Source organism: Panulirus ornatus, chromosome 57 (genome assembly GCF_036320965.1).
Source record: "Panulirus ornatus isolate Po-2019 chromosome 57, ASM3632096v1, whole genome shotgun sequence".
NCBI lineage: Eukaryota > Metazoa > Arthropoda > Malacostraca > Decapoda > Palinuridae > Panulirus > Panulirus ornatus.
Window position 1 is genome coordinate 21,302,434 of NC_092280.1, and position 18,783 is coordinate 21,321,216.

At 41.2% G+C, this 18,783-nt stretch overlaps 2 protein-coding genes across 4 annotated transcripts in view; one reads left to right on the top strand and one right to left on the bottom strand.

The window, feature by feature from the left end:
- The window catches only part of LOC139766246 (kelch-like protein 40), a 47,120-nt gene extending 40,449 nt beyond the window's left edge, over positions 1-6,671 (bottom strand). Inside the window, exon 1 of the mRNA XM_071694606.1 lies at positions 5,226-6,671. Coding sequence (XP_071550707.1) covers positions 5,226-5,370 — 145 coding nt within the window. The 5' untranslated portion in view covers positions 5,371-6,671. The remainder of the gene's footprint in view (positions 1-5,225) is intronic.
- Prp8 (pre-mRNA processing factor 8) overlaps positions 1-18,783 on the top strand; it is an 80,474-nt gene that overhangs the window by 42,616 nt on the left and 19,075 nt on the right. For 2 of the 3 annotated variants that reach the window (XM_071694604.1, XM_071694602.1), the window contains exons 2-3: positions 14,887-15,122; positions 17,069-17,312. In XM_071694604.1, the coding sequence (XP_071550705.1) occupies positions 14,896-15,122; positions 17,069-17,312 (471 nt within the window). In that variant the 5' untranslated portion in view covers positions 14,887-14,895. Of the gene's footprint in view, positions 1-10,155; positions 10,287-14,886; positions 15,123-17,068; positions 17,313-18,783 lie in introns of those variants that run through there. The other variant, XM_071694603.1, reaches the window with a different exon arrangement.

The following is an 18,783-nucleotide window of genomic DNA, read 5'->3' on the forward strand; positions in this document are numbered from 1 at the left end:
TGCTTTGAAGAATGTATGTGAGAAATACTTAGAAAAGCAAATGGATTTGTATGTAGCATTTATGGATCTGGAGAAGGCATATGATAGAGTTGATAGAGATGCTCTGTGGAAGGTATTAAGAATATATGGTGTGGGAGGCAAGTTGTTAGAAGCAGTGAAAAGTTTTTATCGAGGATGTAAGGCATGTGTACGTGTAGGAAGAGAGGAAAGTGATTGGTTCTCAGTGAATGTAGGTTTGCGGCAGGGGTGTGTGATGTCTCCATGGTTGTTTAATTTGTTTATGGATGGGGTTGTAAGGGAGGTAAATGCAAGAGTCCTGGAAAGAGGGGCAAGTATGAAGTCTGTTGGGGATGAGAGAGCTTGGGAAGTGAGTCAGTTGTTGTTCGCTGATGATACAGCGCTGGTGGCTGATTCATGTGAGAAACTGCAGAAGCTGGTGACTGAGTTTGGTAAAGTGTGTGGAAGAAGAAAGTTGAGAGTAAATGTGAATAAGAGCAAGGTTATTAGGTACAGTAGGGGTGAGGGTCAAGTCAATTGGGAGGTGAGTTTGAATGGAGAAAAACTGGAGGAAGTGAAGTGTTTTAGATATCTGGGAGTGGATCTGTCAGCGGATGGAACCATGGAAGCGGAAGTGGATCATAGGGTGGGGGAGGGGGCGAAAATTTTGGGAGCCTTGAAAAATGTGTGGAAGTCGAGAACATTATCTCGGAAAGCGAAAATGGGTATGTTTGAGGGAATAGTGGTTCCAACAATGTTGTATGGTTGCGAGGCGTGGGCTATGGATAGAGATGTGCGCAGGAGGATGGATGTGCTGGATATGAGATGTTTGAGGACAATGTGTGGTGTGAGGTGGTTTGATCGAGTAAGTAACGTAAGGGTAAGAGAGATGTGTGGAAATAAAAAGAGCGTGGTTGAGAGAGCAGAAGAGGGTGTTTTGAAATGGTTTGGGCACATGGAGAGAATGAGTGAGGAGAGATTGACCAAGAGGATATATGTGTCGGAGGTGGAGGGAACGAGGAGAAGAGGGAGACCAAATTGGAGGTGGAAAGATGGAGTGAAAAAGATTTTGTGTGATCGGGGCCTGAACATGCAGGAGGGTGAAAGGAGGGCAAGGAATAGAGTGAATTGGAGTCATGTGGTATACAGGGGTTGACATGCTGTCAGTGGATTGAATCAAGGCATGTGAAGCGTCTGGGGTAAACCATGGAAAGCTGTGTAGGTATGTATATTTGCGTGTGTGGACGTGTGTATGTACATGTGTATGGGGGGGGGGGGGGTTGGGCCATTTCTTTCGTCTGTTTCCTTGCGCTACCTCGCAAACGCGGGAGACAGCGACAAAGTATAAAAAAAAAAAAAAAAAAAAATGTATATATATATATATATATATATATATATATATATATGTATATAATATTTGTCTATTATGTATGTGTATGTATATGTAACTATGGGTTCTTATGTATATGTGTATATTAATGTTATGGTTCGTTTTTCGTTTGTTTCTTTCCGCCACCTTGATGATGCGAGAAATTGTGATTATATATATGTGTGTGTGTGTGTGTGTGTGTGTGTGTGTGTGTGTGTGTGTGTCTGTACTGCAAGACATGTTTTAATAATATCAGTTATCATTGATTAGAAAATTCTGACATGATAAGAGTTTAAGATATACAGTACAAGGGGCACGAATATTTTTGTATATTTCTTGTTTCAGGATGGAGGGAAAACTCAGTTCTTGAGGCCATCGGTTAGCTAGAATTAGACTGCTTGCGTTTTCTGTACATCCTTCACTACCAGATGTTCATTTCAGCTAATCATCTGCACAACGCGGTGTTTACAGCTAGTTTCCCATCGGCTGTTATGCCAGGGGTAGTGCAGGGTGAGGAGCTGCTGCTGCCTTTACTACCCTGCCTTTGTAGATTACGACTTTAGAATACTATTGCTGTCTGGTGACTGATAACCTCGTCGGTAGATCTCCTATCAAGTCTTCCCACGTATTCCACCAGAACCCCTGGTGTCTAGCAACTTGTCAAGTGAGACAGGTCACCTTCGCACGCACACTTTGACCCCACACACCGCCAGCCCTCACCAGGCCAGTCACCGTACAGATCCCTCCGTTCTTATTACCATCTTTTTTCCGTACCATCAGCGACACGGTCATAAATTTTCACCGCCCTGTTATTAACAGTACGATTTACACAACCATACTAATTCCACGAAGGTGTGTGTGTGTGTGTCTGTGTGTGTGCCGGGGAGAAGAGGATCCAGAAGAACAAGCGAACACTCATAACGAAATTGAGGTCAGTGTAAATGACTGTGGAACGCAAAACGGTACAGAACAGTAATCAGATATATAAACTCAGACGCTTACATATGTATACAGAGACACCGTGAGATAATATCCTCACTGAAGCAGAGGTAAGAGATAGTCGATAACATATTGCATCAGTCTTCTAATAACCTACAAGTACCATTACTCTGGACCTCTGCCCACTTTATCTCCGAGACACGAGGACTCGCTGACACTGGCCCAGCCGACAGTAACACCGAGATCATCTGTTGGTTATTATCCCCAAGACTAATGACCAAGATGGCTACTTGTTCGTCATCAGCTAGGGTAGCCTCACCATCAACGGCGAGTGTAAACAATATGGAAGCTGGTGGCGTGGATGACGGTCACCACCACCCTGGCCTGTGTATCTGCTCTTCGCCCTCCCTCCCGACCAGGGCTCCCGGCCCTGTACATATTACCCATAAGGGAGCGGTGTAGGGCTAGTGGCTTCAACTTCTGGGTCAGGGCGAGTGTCTGGCTCTCGTGCCGCCCTTGCTTCAACTGGTGTTGATACATGCAGTAGGTGGCTGCCCCTCGGGGTGCTCTGTTGTGTAGAAGAACGAGTCTGTCGGTCAAGATGCAGAGGAACGTGTCCAAGCGGCTACTGAACGTACCATCAGACACGCCCGTGTTGTTCCTCGCGTGCTCTGGAAGACGGGTGTAGGGGCGTGGCCCCTCGCTGGACTGGGACACACACACACACACGTCCTTCCTGTTCTAGGTCTGGTATGGGACGGCGATTCCCCCCCCCCCCCCCCCTTTCCTCTGTCAGGCCAGACTCTGGTTCAGCTTACTTTCCACGTGTAGCTGACCCAGGGCATCTGGGCATCTCCCCGCTCGTTCGAGAGAGAACAGGACGAGGGACCTGAGCCAGTGCCATTATTACGTCTCTTCGACAGTCCCCGGGTGACCTTGTGTTGGGTCTCGTACCCTTGTATGTCCATTAATGTGTGCGTTCTTCACGTCTTGGAGCATGGATAGAAAGCATTGGACTAAACGCATACCCTAATGTCTGAAAAATGGAAAAAAAATGTCCCCAGACATTAATTAAACCCCCTTGCATCATCTGGATACACTAAACGGCCACTTCCACCCTCGAGCTAGCCAACGTGGAGCCAATTCACAATGGAGGCAGTAGAGGCCCTGAGGGGCACCTAACAATAAATCGTATGTGGTCCTGACGTCACTTTCATTCAGAATATTCGAGGAGGTGGTGAGAAAACCCCACATGATCCATCCTCAGACATACCACTGCTTCCACTGGGGTCAGCAGGGGTTCTGGAAAGGAAGGTTCAACCTTGAGCCAGTCACCGGACCACGAGAATGTACAACGTTGATGTCGAATTTGCCGAGGCTCTGGACGAGATGGATCACAGTGCACTCCTGACGAAGTTGAGGAAGGCGGGAGTGGTGGTCAGGCTGGGCCGTTGGAGTCATGGTTCCTCACAGGAGGGTCTCGGGTCGTCCGTTTGAACAATGCTGTTTCTTAGGCCGTCCGGGTCCGCAGCGGTGTCCCCCAGGGACCTGTGCTGGGACCCCTGTTCTATCTTCTCGTGAGCGACAGAGACGAGGGGGTTGCCCCTTCTTTCCTGTCGACGTTGATGTTGACAGAAACTCGGAAAGGAAGGCGACACAGTACAGGATGTTGAACGGCAACGAGACAACTTAGGACCCTGTACCTCAGTGACCACTAAACATGGCTTTCAACTTTTGCCATGTCTGAGGTGAGTCGGTATGGAAGCGACATCTAAGTGGGGGAAAAAAATGTAATAACAGAACTACGAGAGAAGATAGACCAGGGGAAGGACCTAGGAGTCATTATAGGCAACGATGGATCGTATTATCATCACACGTTAGGTCCTCCCTACCCCCCCATCACAGCTGACCCAGCCAGGACCAACAGTCATGCTCACCAGGTGCACCTGTGGCCCCACACAGCAGCGTCGAACTGGTGTACTGCAGGTCTACTAGACATACCATGTGTGTACATGAAGCATTGTGAACGACGTGTCACATGTCTCAAAGATGACCAGTGATACACCGAACCTTGATAACCACGTTTATCAGTAACGTGATAAAGTGATAACTCACACACACACACGCTTACAATGATAACTATGACACAGAATGAGGGATAATGTTATTGTCTTCCCGACACGACATGGCGTGTATGGCCCTTATCATGGTGCCAGCAGCGGTGTATATACAGATCTGTCGTTTCTGTCATAATGACATGATCATACTGAACGTCAGTCATCAAATGCTTATGCATATTCACCGTGCTTCCCTCCAGACTACCTTGACCAGGTTTGCATACTGAACGTGAATCTAAGTTCTTAGAATATCAAAAATAATCTTAGTATTTTCTAAGCTATGATCAATATGACAAGCTCACCCATGTATCATTCAGGTACGACTGATTCTCTCGCTTTAGGAAATGGACGGAACACCAGCCATACAACACCAGGGTTAACACAATGTCTGCTGTTCGTCTGCGGTGCGTGTGGGAGGTGCCGCTGTTACATGGAGGTGGGTGGGTGGGTGGCCAGTGTTGTAATCACATGATGCCAAGGCAACCATGATGCCTGGCCTGTCAGGGGGTGTGGGGGCGGCTCCCTTACCGCCTCCCTCCCATGTTGGTGACTGTTATCTGTAGTGCAGCTGTACCTGGTGGCAGTGACGGGGTAACCTGCTACTCACCAGGAGTCTAGGGGTACATTTATTGAGGTACATTGCCACTAACTAGGAGTCTAAGGTACAGTATTGGGGTACACTACCACTAATTAGGAGTCTAAGGTACAGTGTTGGGGTACAGTATCACGAGTCTAAGGTACAGCGTTGGGGTACACTACCACGGAGGGAGTTCAAGGAAGATAAAACCCAGGGAGGGACGTACCGTCGTGTGGAAGGGAGTCGTCCTGAGGCATTATTCCTGTAGCGGCGTCGTCTTCGTCGTTGGCAGGGTGGTCTGGGCGGCCAATCTGGCCACTGAGGTAGCAGGACCAGCAGGGTACACTCATGTTCCTCTCCCCGGCCATCATGTTCGTCTCCTCTCACTTAACACTGTACCTGTCTGTCTCCACCAGTGATACTAAACAACAAGCACTTTGGTGTCCATCCCCTTGTTATTCCAAGTTACACATCATCCGCGTACTTCACTTGTTCTGCTGATGATAGATATCAGTATTTGTTGCTACGATAGAAATTATTCACACCGTAGTCAAACTGAGTGTCCTTACCACTTTTCAAACAAACGGAAATTTCCTTCAAGTTTTGACGAGCAGAAAATTATTCGTTATTCATTTAATACAAAAAGTACAGATTTTCGTTCCCTTTTAGTAATTCGCATGCTTTTTTTTTTTCCATATGCCTTCGTCCCGACCTGGAAATACTTTCTAATTATAAACGATCAGTACTTGTTCTGGTGGACGGACACGTTTTCTGTGTCAGGGAGAACTTCCTATCTCGTGGAATAAGTTTCCACACTGCTGAGTTCCCCCGCACCACATGAGTACAGTATTATCCTTGGGTATTATGCCCTGGCCTGATATTTAGCCTGACATGGTCCTTATGAGTCCGGTTATCCCGCCATCACACCCAGGAGCCGTATCGTAGCGAGTGCAGGTGGAGGCGGGTGAGGACGAATTCTGTGATCGTGAAGGATGAGGCCAGAGAGTTAGGACACGACCCAATTGTTGTCACGAAAGCAAGAGTGTGAGTACTTGTGGTTGTGTGGAGGGCACGTAGGCGGGGATGGTGAGGCTAACAAGCAAATTGGGAGGGGTGTACCTCTTGTAGATTTCTTTGTGGCTGTGGAGATATACGTAGGGCATCACAGGGTTTGACTTGCCTCGCTCCCACCAGGCAAGCCTTCTCCTTTCCTATCCCATATAATAGTGTGTGTATTTCTACATGAAAGCAAAAGAGTGTAAATATATATGTTTTAAGAATGTCTCATTTGTACTTGGTTATTTGAAATCCTCTATAGTTTTCCCCTTTTGCCAACATTGTAATGTGAAGTATACAACACCAAGCAAGCTGTAGCTTTAGTTTAGTTAAGACTGTGGTATTGACTCATTTATGTGTATAGATTATGGACTACACTTTCATTACTTTCATAAGTTCTGACTTTGCAAATAAAAACGACAGCCTACACTGATCTGTGTGCGTGTGTTTGTGATATCTGTGCTCATGGAAAAATAATAAATATGGTCGAAAGTATGCGTCACTCTTATTTATCGGTTTTCCCTTGTAATGCTGGCAATTTCTACCTAAATGCACTCTTCAAAAATAATGGATGTGACTGTCACTTATAAATTCTAATGTATACAGCTTGCTCCTTGAGTAAAGGCCATAATACAATTGTGGACGCTTTCATTATCACTGGTAACGTTATTTAATCTTAATAAACTCTATCAGTAATCTGTGACAAGTACGAATATGCACATTTGCTAACAATATTAACTGATTTCACATGCATTTAAAACCATGAATTTTACGAACGACTTAATTTTGCCCTATGACAATCAATTTTCAATGAATTAGTTTTGCACCCACGAAATGAACCATAGTGACTACCATTTGCTGCCATCATATCCAATATGCATGAATTTAGTTTCTCAAAGACCTGCAGGCAATGCCTGATGCTCTGGAGCTCTTGTCAGGGACAGGATGGCCTACTGTCTTAAGTAGACGTGGCTGGGATGTGTGTAGCAGTTTTCATTTATTCTCTGAATGATAATCATGAAACAACTTCTACGTGATGCAAGTGGCTGATTAGTTAAGAAAAGTGGTTTCTTCTTTTTAATTTTCATGTCGAAATTTGATTAAGTAATTTCCAGGAGTTATATTTTGCAAACTATTCTGAAAGTTACCGCAAACACATACACGATTGTTGTCAACTGAGGATGTCGTCTGCTAGCTAGGGATACGAGCGTACAGACAAGATACGAGCCTAGTCAAATACATTTCTATCTAAGAATTGTAGAAACCTAAAGTTCTTTACGTAAAGACCTCATGATTACTTATAGAATATTCAGAAATTATACGCACATTATTGAGATAAGATATAAAGAAAATGTATTGACTCATCTGTTTGAATTTGATTCAAAGATGAAATTAAATTCATGGAGACTAAAGTATTAATGTGATTATAGAGTGAATATAAGTAGGAACAAAAAAATGGTAACGCCCTTATATATATATATATATATATATATATATATATATATATATATATATATATATATATATATATATATATAATGTGGGTAAAACCACGAGAAAACGAAAAATACTTATGCGTGAATTGCTTTTATGTAGTTACAGATTGAAAGAACCAGGGTACAGTATACCAGGTGCTTTTTTTCTGTATTTACCCAGGACCCAAAACCAGATCCCAAGACGGATATTCCTCAGGAGTTGATGGGGTTTGCTTAATTATTTACACTCACCACCTTCCTTAGTCTGATGCCACCCATTTCTCGATCCATAATCTTGAAATTGACTCTCATTCTCCATCGCTCATTCTTCCTGTTCTGTCTCTTATCTCTGGTCTTGATTTCTACTTTCTGTAGCCGTCTTGTTGAGACATATCCTTTTTGACTCTGTTCCTGCAGTCTGGACATGACTGTGGACTCTTGTCAGGTGCTGCTTCTGGCATTTCATCATTGTTAACATTCCTGTGTTGCCTAAGGATTCTTCCTCTATATTTTAGAGAGAAAGTGAAGCTACCATATTTCCCAGCTCATTCAACTTAATCAGTTTTTTACATGTTTAGCAGATCTATAGCTTTTAGTCTACTCCTGGTAACAAATAGTTCCTTCTCTGACTTACTTCGTTGTGGTCAAGCGTGAGGGTTTCCTTGCTGCTGTAGCCGTGGATTCGTTTATCTTGCGTTTTGAACAGGCTCTGTTTCCCTCATCACCCCAGCACTGGCCCGGCTGTTCTAGATTTTGATTCAGGAGCGAATGATTCGGACAGTTTACTGTTGCTAAGTTGTTTCCGGTGTAACGGACGCTTTAAAATTCAATGTTGGTTGTTGTCAGAGGATGTAAAGTCCTGGGTGCCGTGTGTGCGAGTCTTACATCAGATAATGTTGACGTGGGGCAAGGTGTCACAAGGTACACGAGTCGAATGAACCACCAGTAAGGACTTGACACTTGTGGTCATTGCTCCCGGACACTTGTAGCTTACCTCAAACACCACTACATGTGAACTGTATGAACCATCATTCATGAGTTTCGTTGTTGCTGCGTTAAAGTTGGGTACCATCAGTGAATGAAACCTTCTACAACGCCATTATCCTTCTCTGTTTGATTTTTCTGTGGTCGTCGTTCAGGATCTTGCGACATTAGCTTCAATGTGATGATTCCGAAATGTATTTGATTCAGCAGCGGCACAAGACGTCCCTTTACCTGACTCAGTCGCTATAGTTCGTTGACCGATATCGTTGTACATGATTCCTGGATCATGTTTCACTCTGGCACAATCAGAGGCGCAGGAGGTATGGCATTATCAGAAAATGTCCAAGTTCTTCTTTCTAAGGCTTTGGTTTTACTTACAACTGGCGCTTGTTCTTCCATCCACGTGGAAGCTGCTTAGCTTGGGGCCTATGACCTAGGAGGAAGCTAGACATCCCGAGGTCAAAGTGGAAGCTTAGGCACCCTGGGGTCCAGCCAAGGATCCAGTGGATAACCTGGCAGCCTGGGGCCCAGGTGGAAGTCAGGCAAGAAGGGTACAGGTCAACGAGCCACTGTAACAACAAACGCACTGTCTTCTGCATCGTTTCTTGTCTTTGCTCCTCATGTAACATTCCGAAGTTGAGTACTGTTCTCAGTATCATCGTTCTCAGTATCATCGTTTACTAAATGTTTGATAATTTTGAGTTGTAGTCAGTAGGCCAGGCTTCAGACTAGATGCCCTTGCGTGTGTCGGAAATGTATTGGTGAAAGTCCTGTATATCTCTGTTCCTATACATTTTATTTCTATGTCATCAGCCCGAGCACAATGGAGTATGGAGATGAGGCTGACATCTGATCTATACGCCTATATCATTGATCTGTCTTGACTTTGGATAGGATGCGTGGCCTGCGATCCCAAAGTGAGATAAGACATTATTTATCTCTATTGTCAATGTACGTAAATTACGTTTACTCTAAGGAGAGCAGTCTTTCCGTCACTCATTTAAACATTTATTTTTCCCTCCAAATCAGTGATTCATCATTCATGTAATGTGATTTTTCTTTATTAGATCAGTTAATCATCAAGTCTTGGTGTCTTTCACTTTATTTTCATTCCAAGTTATCTCAATAAATGCAGCAATCTCGTTAGCTGGCCCGCTTGTTTCACTACGCTACGTTTGACAGAAATTGGAGACATTGATTTTTATGATCAACGGCTTTTAGTCTATATGTTATAATAAAATAGATGATAACAATGTAATTACGAGTAATACTGGAGTTGATATGCAGTGATTTGTCGGAGAAACCATTATACGTGTTTACCACTTACCGATATTGGCATCTGCCAATATCGGTGCAAGCATGTCATACAAATACTGGCTGTGATTCAGTTGTTCGTTTCTAAGATGTTGGATACATAGAAGAAGGAAAAAAATAACTGATGGAAGATTGCATAAGAGACAGATGCTACACTGGATGGATAGTCATTTTGTACTCTTAGGGATTGCATGTTATTCTTGATTACTTATATAAGTAATTTTCATACGAATTATACATCTATTCTCTGGATTTAATTTTTGACAATACATCCTTTATCACACACTCAAATTATTTCATGTGGATTTCTTGCTATTTGCTACAACGGAACGTTTGGTTGTCAACCATCTTGGTAAACATAACATTGCCTGGGAAGTAAACTACAAGAAATAAATACAAGAAACTGGGTTGCCGGGAGGAAGATATGCAGTAGTTTTCTGAGAGGAAGCTCATTGGGGGTAGGTGAACAAGCATGGTTTTCGTTCTGTTTACAGTAAGGTAAAGAATACTGGTGTTATGAAAGAAATAAGTTAGGATATGAGCATAGCCACGGGTGTTTATATGCCGACTATGGCGTACAGACATTTTTATGGTGTATTTTATAGTGTGTTTTGATACGCTTTCAGGTTGCCTTCATTTTCTTCAGCTGTGAGATTTGTCGGTTTTGTATGACTCCAGTTGGTTGTTGCACTTGAAGGGTCTTTTGAGTTGTTATAACAAAAGTTCATACATCCTAATGAAGCTTCATGTTCTCATACTATTTGGTGGGTAAAAGTGTAGGTTAATGGGATAACATTTCCTTGTGGTGATGGAAGTCACCCAGATTGCAGATGAAACAAAACTTCTTCAGCCAAAGAATTGCATTGCGTGGATGTTCATATTTTTACTGCCTCTGACATCCGGCGAATTTTGTTAGGTTTCACTTGGGTGAAATTGTTTTTCCGATGGTTTTTGATGTCTTCTGAACGATTCAGATTTATGTTTAGATTATGTGTGGTTTACTGGTGTTAAAATTGTAACGTATGTTTGCTATTTGATATTAATGAAAATGGTACTATTAGAATTTTTATTTTCTGTTGACTTCATATGGAAGACGGAAGTGTAGGTCTAGCGTCTCCTACAAATGTAAGACTTAGAAAAGTGGGTAGGGAATTCAATTCGTGTGAAATTGCATGGTAAAAACACTGTAACAGTAGTTCAGAGTGTAAGGAATGAAGTGGCACTGCTTTTGTCGGAATCTTTCAAGTAGAACATTGGTGCAGGAGGGACACTTATGTAGATAGCATCGTAACATTAATTTTGAACATACCTGCACTGTGAACATTGAAATTTGAAAAGGGACCATTTTGCAAACAGCTGACTAGAAACCATTGGGCAATTTGTTCATATTCTGTAGAACTTTAATGCAGATTGTAAATGAATTTACAATCCAATGAAATTGTAACTCAAAAAAGCTTGCCAGTTTATTATTGATCTAAATTTCAGAATGATGCCATGCATTATTGTTATTTCATAGCAAGCTTTGCAGATGTATTGGGTGAGTATAGATGATTTTAATGGTATAGGAATCAGATTGTTACTAAGGGAATCTTTTGCACAGGGTCAGATAGTATCATAAGACTTTAAACTCTCTACCATTTGAAGCAAATGATGAATGGCACTGTCACATGGAGTACGTATTTATAATGGTGTTGGAATGTAACTGTTAACAGAACCAACTTTTCATCTGTTGCATTAAGATCTCACTCAACATTTTTCCTTGTAAAGGATCTCGCTTAACATTTTCCCTTATAACTCTGCTACAGATTAGAGATTTGATATGCAAAGATAAGTTATAAAAGTGTAAATGGAAAATCCCATTCTTTTAAATTATTATTTACTATGGCAACAACGCTTTTATAAGAGTAGAACAGAGACTATAAATGTATAGTTTGTGCCTCAGCTACCAGAAGACTTAGCAAGTAGGTATGCAGTCCTAGCAGTGAATAAGTTTGATGATAAGTTTTTGCCACCATTTTGGCTAATAAGTGAAGCTTTTATAGGTTCTCTTGATGGAATGCAAATAATACTTATACATATACGTTAATCAACCCCATGTTTTCCCGGATATGGTGTGATTGTGTTATCTCTACCAATGCCATATTGATTTTGATGAAATATAATGCTCATATTCATGCTATGGAACTTTATTGTATTCTGTAAGTACATTCTAGTAATTATTAAAGTTTCAGACTTTCAGCAAATTTTATTAGCTCAGGTTTTGTATGGCTTCACTTGTTGTCCTTATGGTTTTTTATATCTTTTGAATGATTCTGACCTTCATTTCTATTGCAAACAAGCGGATGTTCGAAACGGTATTATTGTTTGGATTGTATGATTACCATTTCATACATCCAGTGAATTTTTTAGGTTATGTTTGCTTTGGTTGAAATTGTTTTTTGATGTTTTTCTATGTCATTTGAATGATTATGACCTTCATTTCTATCATAAACAGGTGAATGTCAGAAATGGTAATTTTCCCATATTTCATATTACACTAGAACTTTAGAAAAATATCACTCCATTATCTAAAACTAGTAGCAGTTTGAAGCTAAGCTGGACTTGTCATATTTGTTTTAGTAAAATTTAAGTGTATGGGCACTTCATAACTAACTCAAAAGTATAATTGATTTTATTTTGCATTGACTTCCTGAATGGAGATTATAATATGTAAGGTAGCATGATATTGATTTTGATTTCATATATCAGATTAATGAAAAATGGAGGGCTTATTAATGCAAAGTTGGTAGTAAACTTAAAAAAAAAGAAACAGAGCCGATGAAAACCTCTAACTTCCTATTTATCTTCATGTTCAGTAAAGTTTTCCTTTATTCCAAGGAAGTGCGATAACCTCTCTGTCTTTCACTGATGGGTCTTTCCAGTCTTTAGCAAAGGGCATCACTAACAACTGTCACTCCACCTTTCTTTCACTTTTCCATTCTGATGGTATATAGCTGTCTCTCTTGTAGACAAAACAACTCTCTTTGGTTCCCGTTTCTCCTCAAAATCCACCTTGGATGAGTCAACAATCTTTAACCCCTTGATGCTCCTCTTACTAATCCTATGCCTCTTTCTGGAATATCTTTATCTTTTCAACTGAAAGTGCTTCTCTTTTTGGGCACAAGCAAGGCATATGGTCCCGATGGCATCCAACCCTATGTCCTGAAATAGTGTGTCTCTGAATTTACTCCCATGCTTGTTTGTCTCTTTCATTTTTGTTTGAAAACCAGAACTTTTCCTTAATTTTGGAAGCATTTGTTTGTACATCCCATCTCTAAGAAAGATATCTTTTCCTACCCGTCTGACTATTGTCCTGTTTCTTTGACATCAATCGTTTCCAAAGTTTTTGAATCCCTCTTCACCCCCTATGTCCTTAGACATCTTGAATCTCAGTCTTCTTCCTGATCCCTAGTATGGCTTCTGAAAGGCGAGATCCACTGAGGATATTCTTTCCAGTCTTACTTAAGTCTGATCATCGTCCCTGAAGGATTTTGGGGAATCCTTTGTATTTTCCCCAAGACACACCTAAAGCTTTTGACAGGATTTGGCATCAGTGGCCCATCTTCTGGCTTCCCTTCCTCACTTTGCTCCCTGATATCTAGCTTCATCTCTGGCTGATTTGTCTCCCATGGTTGTGGATGGAACTCCCCCCCTTCTTCATCAACAGTGGTGGTTCTCTTTTTATTAGTGATTTCCTTTCTTTTACAAATAACGAAATGCTTTCATACACTGATAACTCAGTACTGCTTTCCTCAACATCATAAAATTCTGCTCCTTCTGTCACTAGATCAACATCTCTTGCCGACAGAAGTTCCCAATAAACTCAGACCCTGACAGGGTATCTCTGTCGGGTAGACGAAATCTAAGGCCCAGTTTCTACTCATCTCTCGCAGAAGTATCTCAACTTTCCTCCCTTTTTTTGATAGTTCTGCAGTTCCACCTTTTAACTCGGTGAAAAAAATTCATGATATTACCATAAACATTAATGTAACATCCACTTTCTTGAAAACCCCAAATTCCAGAAATAGTTCAGCCTAACTTTAAGAAATTGGGAGTCCTGTGTAGATGTTGAAATTCTTTTCTTCTGAACAGTTGTACTGTTTGTATAAAGGATTGATCTATCCTTGTATTGAATGCTGCTGTCACATCTGGGGTGGTTCTAGCTGTGCATCCGTACTTGACAGAATCAAGTTGAAAGTGGTCCAGCTCATAAACTCTCCCAGGTTAACTTCAAAACTTGACTGCGTGCCCAGTGCTATAGGTATTACTCATAGCCACTGGCTATACCACCCAATACTCAGCAAGCTGCTGCATCACACGATTGCTGTTTTTCTGTTTTGCAACTCAAGGGTGGGCTTTTTTGATGGCAGTTTCTTTCCTTACACTTTGAAACTTTGGATCTCTTTACCTTCTCATGTCTTTCTCAACAACTGTGAATTGGCACATTTTAAGTGACAGGTTTTTCGTTTCCTCTAAGATTCGCAAATACTTTCCTGTCTCATCATCTTTCCTTTCATGATATACCATTCACAATCATGATAGAGCATTGTGCATCTTTTGACAAATATCAGCAAAGAGACTGCAGATCATCGCCATTTCTTGTGATCTACAGCAGCATACATTTTTAATGGTATTATAATTCCATAACAGATTTTAGCTACTAGAACAAGTTATCTTTGGTTTGGTTGATTTTTTTGTGTTTTACCAGTATCTAAATTCTATGGAAAATCACCATAAACCAAGAAGATTGACGTAGGATCAGTAAGGTACAACTTTGATACCGCTGGAGACTCACTTTACTTATGACTTTGTTTTACAAACAGCACAAAACGATAGTTCCCAGAAATCTATAATGGAACTTTTGAATTGCTGAAAGGGGTAATGCTCAAATTAGTAATATTATTGTCACTTATTTAAATGTACATTGATACATACAGATGTCTAGAATGCTGTACCCTACCATACAGCAGCATGAAGTTTCACTGTTCTCTTTGGACATTAAATTTTTATTTGTTACAGGAAAACAAGATGGCGCTTCCCCCATACCTAATTCCGGGCAGCCCTTGGGCATACATGGCCCAGCAGCAGGCCCAGCTTGCTGCTGCTCAGGCCCAGGCTGCCCATGCTCAGATGCATGCCCATTTCCAAGCTCAAGCTCAGGCTCACTCACAGGCTCAAGCAATACCCCGCCCACAGGCTGGGCCCCCTCCAGTAGAAACTATATCCTTGGAGAAAATGCAGGAGAAAGCACGCAGGTACTGTCTCAGTTAAATATGTTATCTTGAAATGAAATTTTAAGTTTATCACCCTGGTTGGGTTTAGTGTATTTACTTGTAGGTTGACTTTAGAGAATAGCAAGATCTTTTGTTTTCAGGATCTATTCCTGTATTGGTGTTGGCATTGGTATCCCACTTTATTTAAGCCTTTAGGTGCACAGTTTATTTCCCCCCCCTTTTTTTTTTTCTAGTGTGCAGAAGACAGCCAAATTATTATTTAGTGAAAAGATGCAGAAAAATAAAATGATTTTTAAAAGATGGTTTAAGTAAAACATGCTATATACCAGATTGGCCATTTATCAGTATAAGAAAAACATTATGGCTATGGTGTATGATCATGTGTTTCAGCAGAATATTTATCAAACATTTTGTCCACAAGAACGTCATTTTCAAACCATAAAGGATCAGGTGAGGAGCATTGTTCCTCAGATGCTGGTGGGGATATTAGGAGCCTTTTTTATCAGATACTGGTTGGGGAGGTATGTAGCCTTGTTCCTTAGATACTGTTGGGGAGACAAGGAGCCTTGTTGCTCAAGTACTGGTAGGGGAGGTGAAGAACAGTTTTCCTAAATATTGCTGGAGGAGGCAAAGAGTCTTGTTCCTCAGATACTGGTAGGGGAAGCATGGAACATTGTTCCACAGATACTGGTGGTTGTTCCACAGATACTGGTGGAGAAGGCCAGGAGCCATTTGTTCCACAGACACTGTTGGGGAGGGCAAAAGTCCTGTTCCTTGGATATTGATGAGGGAGGCAAGGAGCCTTGTTTCTCGTGCACTAATGGAGGAGGGGAAGAGCACTTTTCCTCAGATAATGATAGAGATGTAGAACCTTACTCCTCTGATATTGGTGGGGGAAGCAAGGAGTATTGTTTCTCAGGTACTGATAGGGGAGGTGAGGAACCCTATTTCTTGGATATCATTGGGAGGGTAAGGAGCCCTGTTCCTTGGATACTGGTGTGGGAAGCAAAGAGCACTGTTCCCCAGTTGCTGGTGGGTGAGGAGAAGACTTGTGTTTCTGAGATACTGATCGGGGAAGCAAAGAGCAGTGTTCCTCAGATACTGGCAGGAGAAGTGAGGATCATTGTTCCTCTGATATTGATGAGGGAGGTGAGGAGCCATGTTCCTTTTGGCTAGGGAGGTGATTTACTGTAGCTTATAGCATCCATAACATCAAGAGCATTGCATGGTCAGTATTCTTTCAAGAATCCAGTCATAAATCCTTTGTATGAAATAGATTATTCAAAATCATTCACATGCACCAAGATCGCTCACTGACTTTGAGATTAATATGCTGCAGATGCCACAGCTCGGCTGCAAGTTATGAAAATTTGATGGCAAATTTTCAAAATTAGTTATGATAAAGTTGCCCTCAAATTTTGAATGCTTATTTGAATTTCATGAATTATTACAACTCTATTGTGGTCTAAATTCTATCATGTTAGTGTTGAGTATGTTAATGATAGGTTGAATTGCTTTTGGTATGGTCATTACATAAGAGAAAGATGTGGGAAAGTTTTGGTTAGGGACATAACCCTCGTGATTGCCTTGTATAGTGACATTGTGCTGTAGTGACAGGTCTTAGTGACAGGTCTTGAGGAACATAATTTCATCAGAGGGTATTAGTAGCTCATTTAGTAAGCTTTGCTACTTGCTTTGCATTGAATGAAGGACATTTTGTTATTGCTGTAAAGTAGAATACTGGTATGTGCTGCATCCCTTTGGGACATTCCTTAAAGTTGCAGCATGAATTTTTGTGACATTCTCTGCTGCAACACCCAAGTAAATCTCTTCTTTTTTAAATCTTTTTTTCTTCAGAGGATTAGGTTGTATTGATAAGAGCTGTATTGTATATTTTCCCTAGCTTGTCTGTTTAATTTTAATTGAAATTTCTATTAAGTTTTCATAGGTTGATTTTCCCTCACTAGATGGCAACAGCTTCATAACAAGAAGTATGCAGAGAAGAGAAAATTTGGTTTTGTTGACGTTCAGAAAGAGGAAATGCCCCCGGAACACATTCGTAAGATTATCCGTGATCATGGGGACATGTCAAGCCGAAAGTACCGTCATGACAAGCGTGTGTACCTTGGAGCCCTCAAGTTTATGCCTCATGCAGTCCTTAAGCTGCTTGAAAATATGCCAATGCCATGGGAGCAGATAAGAGATGTCCAGGTTAGTTGTACTTTTTTACCTCAACCTTGCAGGTAATTAGACTAAATGAAAGATTAATCTGAAGAGTCAGTATTGAAATATGTTTACTTATTTTAGGTTATGCAGTTGCCATGCACCTTATTGATGTAAATTCTTTTTATCTTGCTTGGATTTATATGGTAGAGATTTGCATTATAACATAAGTATTCTTCACACTAGCTTTTCCTTCCTTTTATGTAAATATTTCATGACAGTACCCCTTCATCTGGATTCTCCAGTGTCGAATTAAGGAGGGTTGGATGGTTCCCAGAGATCTCTAGGGTGATATCAGGCAACTGGAACCAACCTCATTCCATCATACACAGTTCCCAGATCCGGCCTTTTTTCTTTTCATGTATACAACAATTGTGGTCTTAGACCGAACTTTCTTCTGTAGAACACCATGTGTCCACTTCCTCCCTTGATCTTTTATTTGAAACCCAAGTGTCTAAGGATGCTTTCCATCTGCACCATCAGATCTCAAACTTTGATATACCGTTGTTTCTTCTATCAGGTTGATATTTGTGTGTACTGTAATACAAAATCTCCCATTGCTCACCACATGTATCTTGGATCTCCTGACTTGATGCCATCTGGCTTAAAATTTCTCTTTCCCCTGTAACTGTGCTCAGTTGTTATATATATCACCCCCCATTACCACAACTGTATATAACAATTCAACTATCTGGCACCTTGCCATGAAGCATTGCTCTCTTCTTATTCTTGTGCTGAAATTCTCTTCATAGAGGATTTCACTGTGCACCATATGGATTAGTTAAGCTCTGTTTGCGATGATTTCATCAGATCTGAGTTCCTCTCTTTTTCCGTCTTTAATTATCTGGAACATAATTCAAGTCCTACCACAAGTTACTAGCTGTCATGAGCACTTTTCTAACTTAATTTTTTTTGTAAATATTCTTTATATATGCTCTTTTTCTGTCACTCCCAATTCAGCATGCCATCCTTCTATCCCCCATTCAAAACGCAAATGGTGGTGCTGCTTGAGAGGTTATCAATCATCTTTGCGTGGTATCTTTGCTGCTAGCCTTGGAATGGGTACTGCTTCAGTGGCTGGGATGCCTCATGTTGTGCTGAATGTATAGCGGAAGTTATCTTTGCTTGGATGGAGTCTTATATCTGCCTGTCTACTAGATTCTCTCTCTCTGTCTCTTCACCCAGTCATGGGTTGATCACTTCTGCTCTGATGACTGTTGCATCAGGGACAGTGTATACTAGAACATGAAACTTTTCCCTTCACCAGAATCTCACCAAGCTTTCATTTCTGTATGTAGTAACTGCTGTGTTCTGTGCAAACACAATTTCAGGTAGAGAAAATGTACTGATAACATCTACTGACAAATCTATCTGATCCTTAGATAAAGCATCCCCAATAACTTCTGTAATTTACCCTTTCCTCTTCCATCTTGATAAATTTCAGCAAACTCTTTAGCTG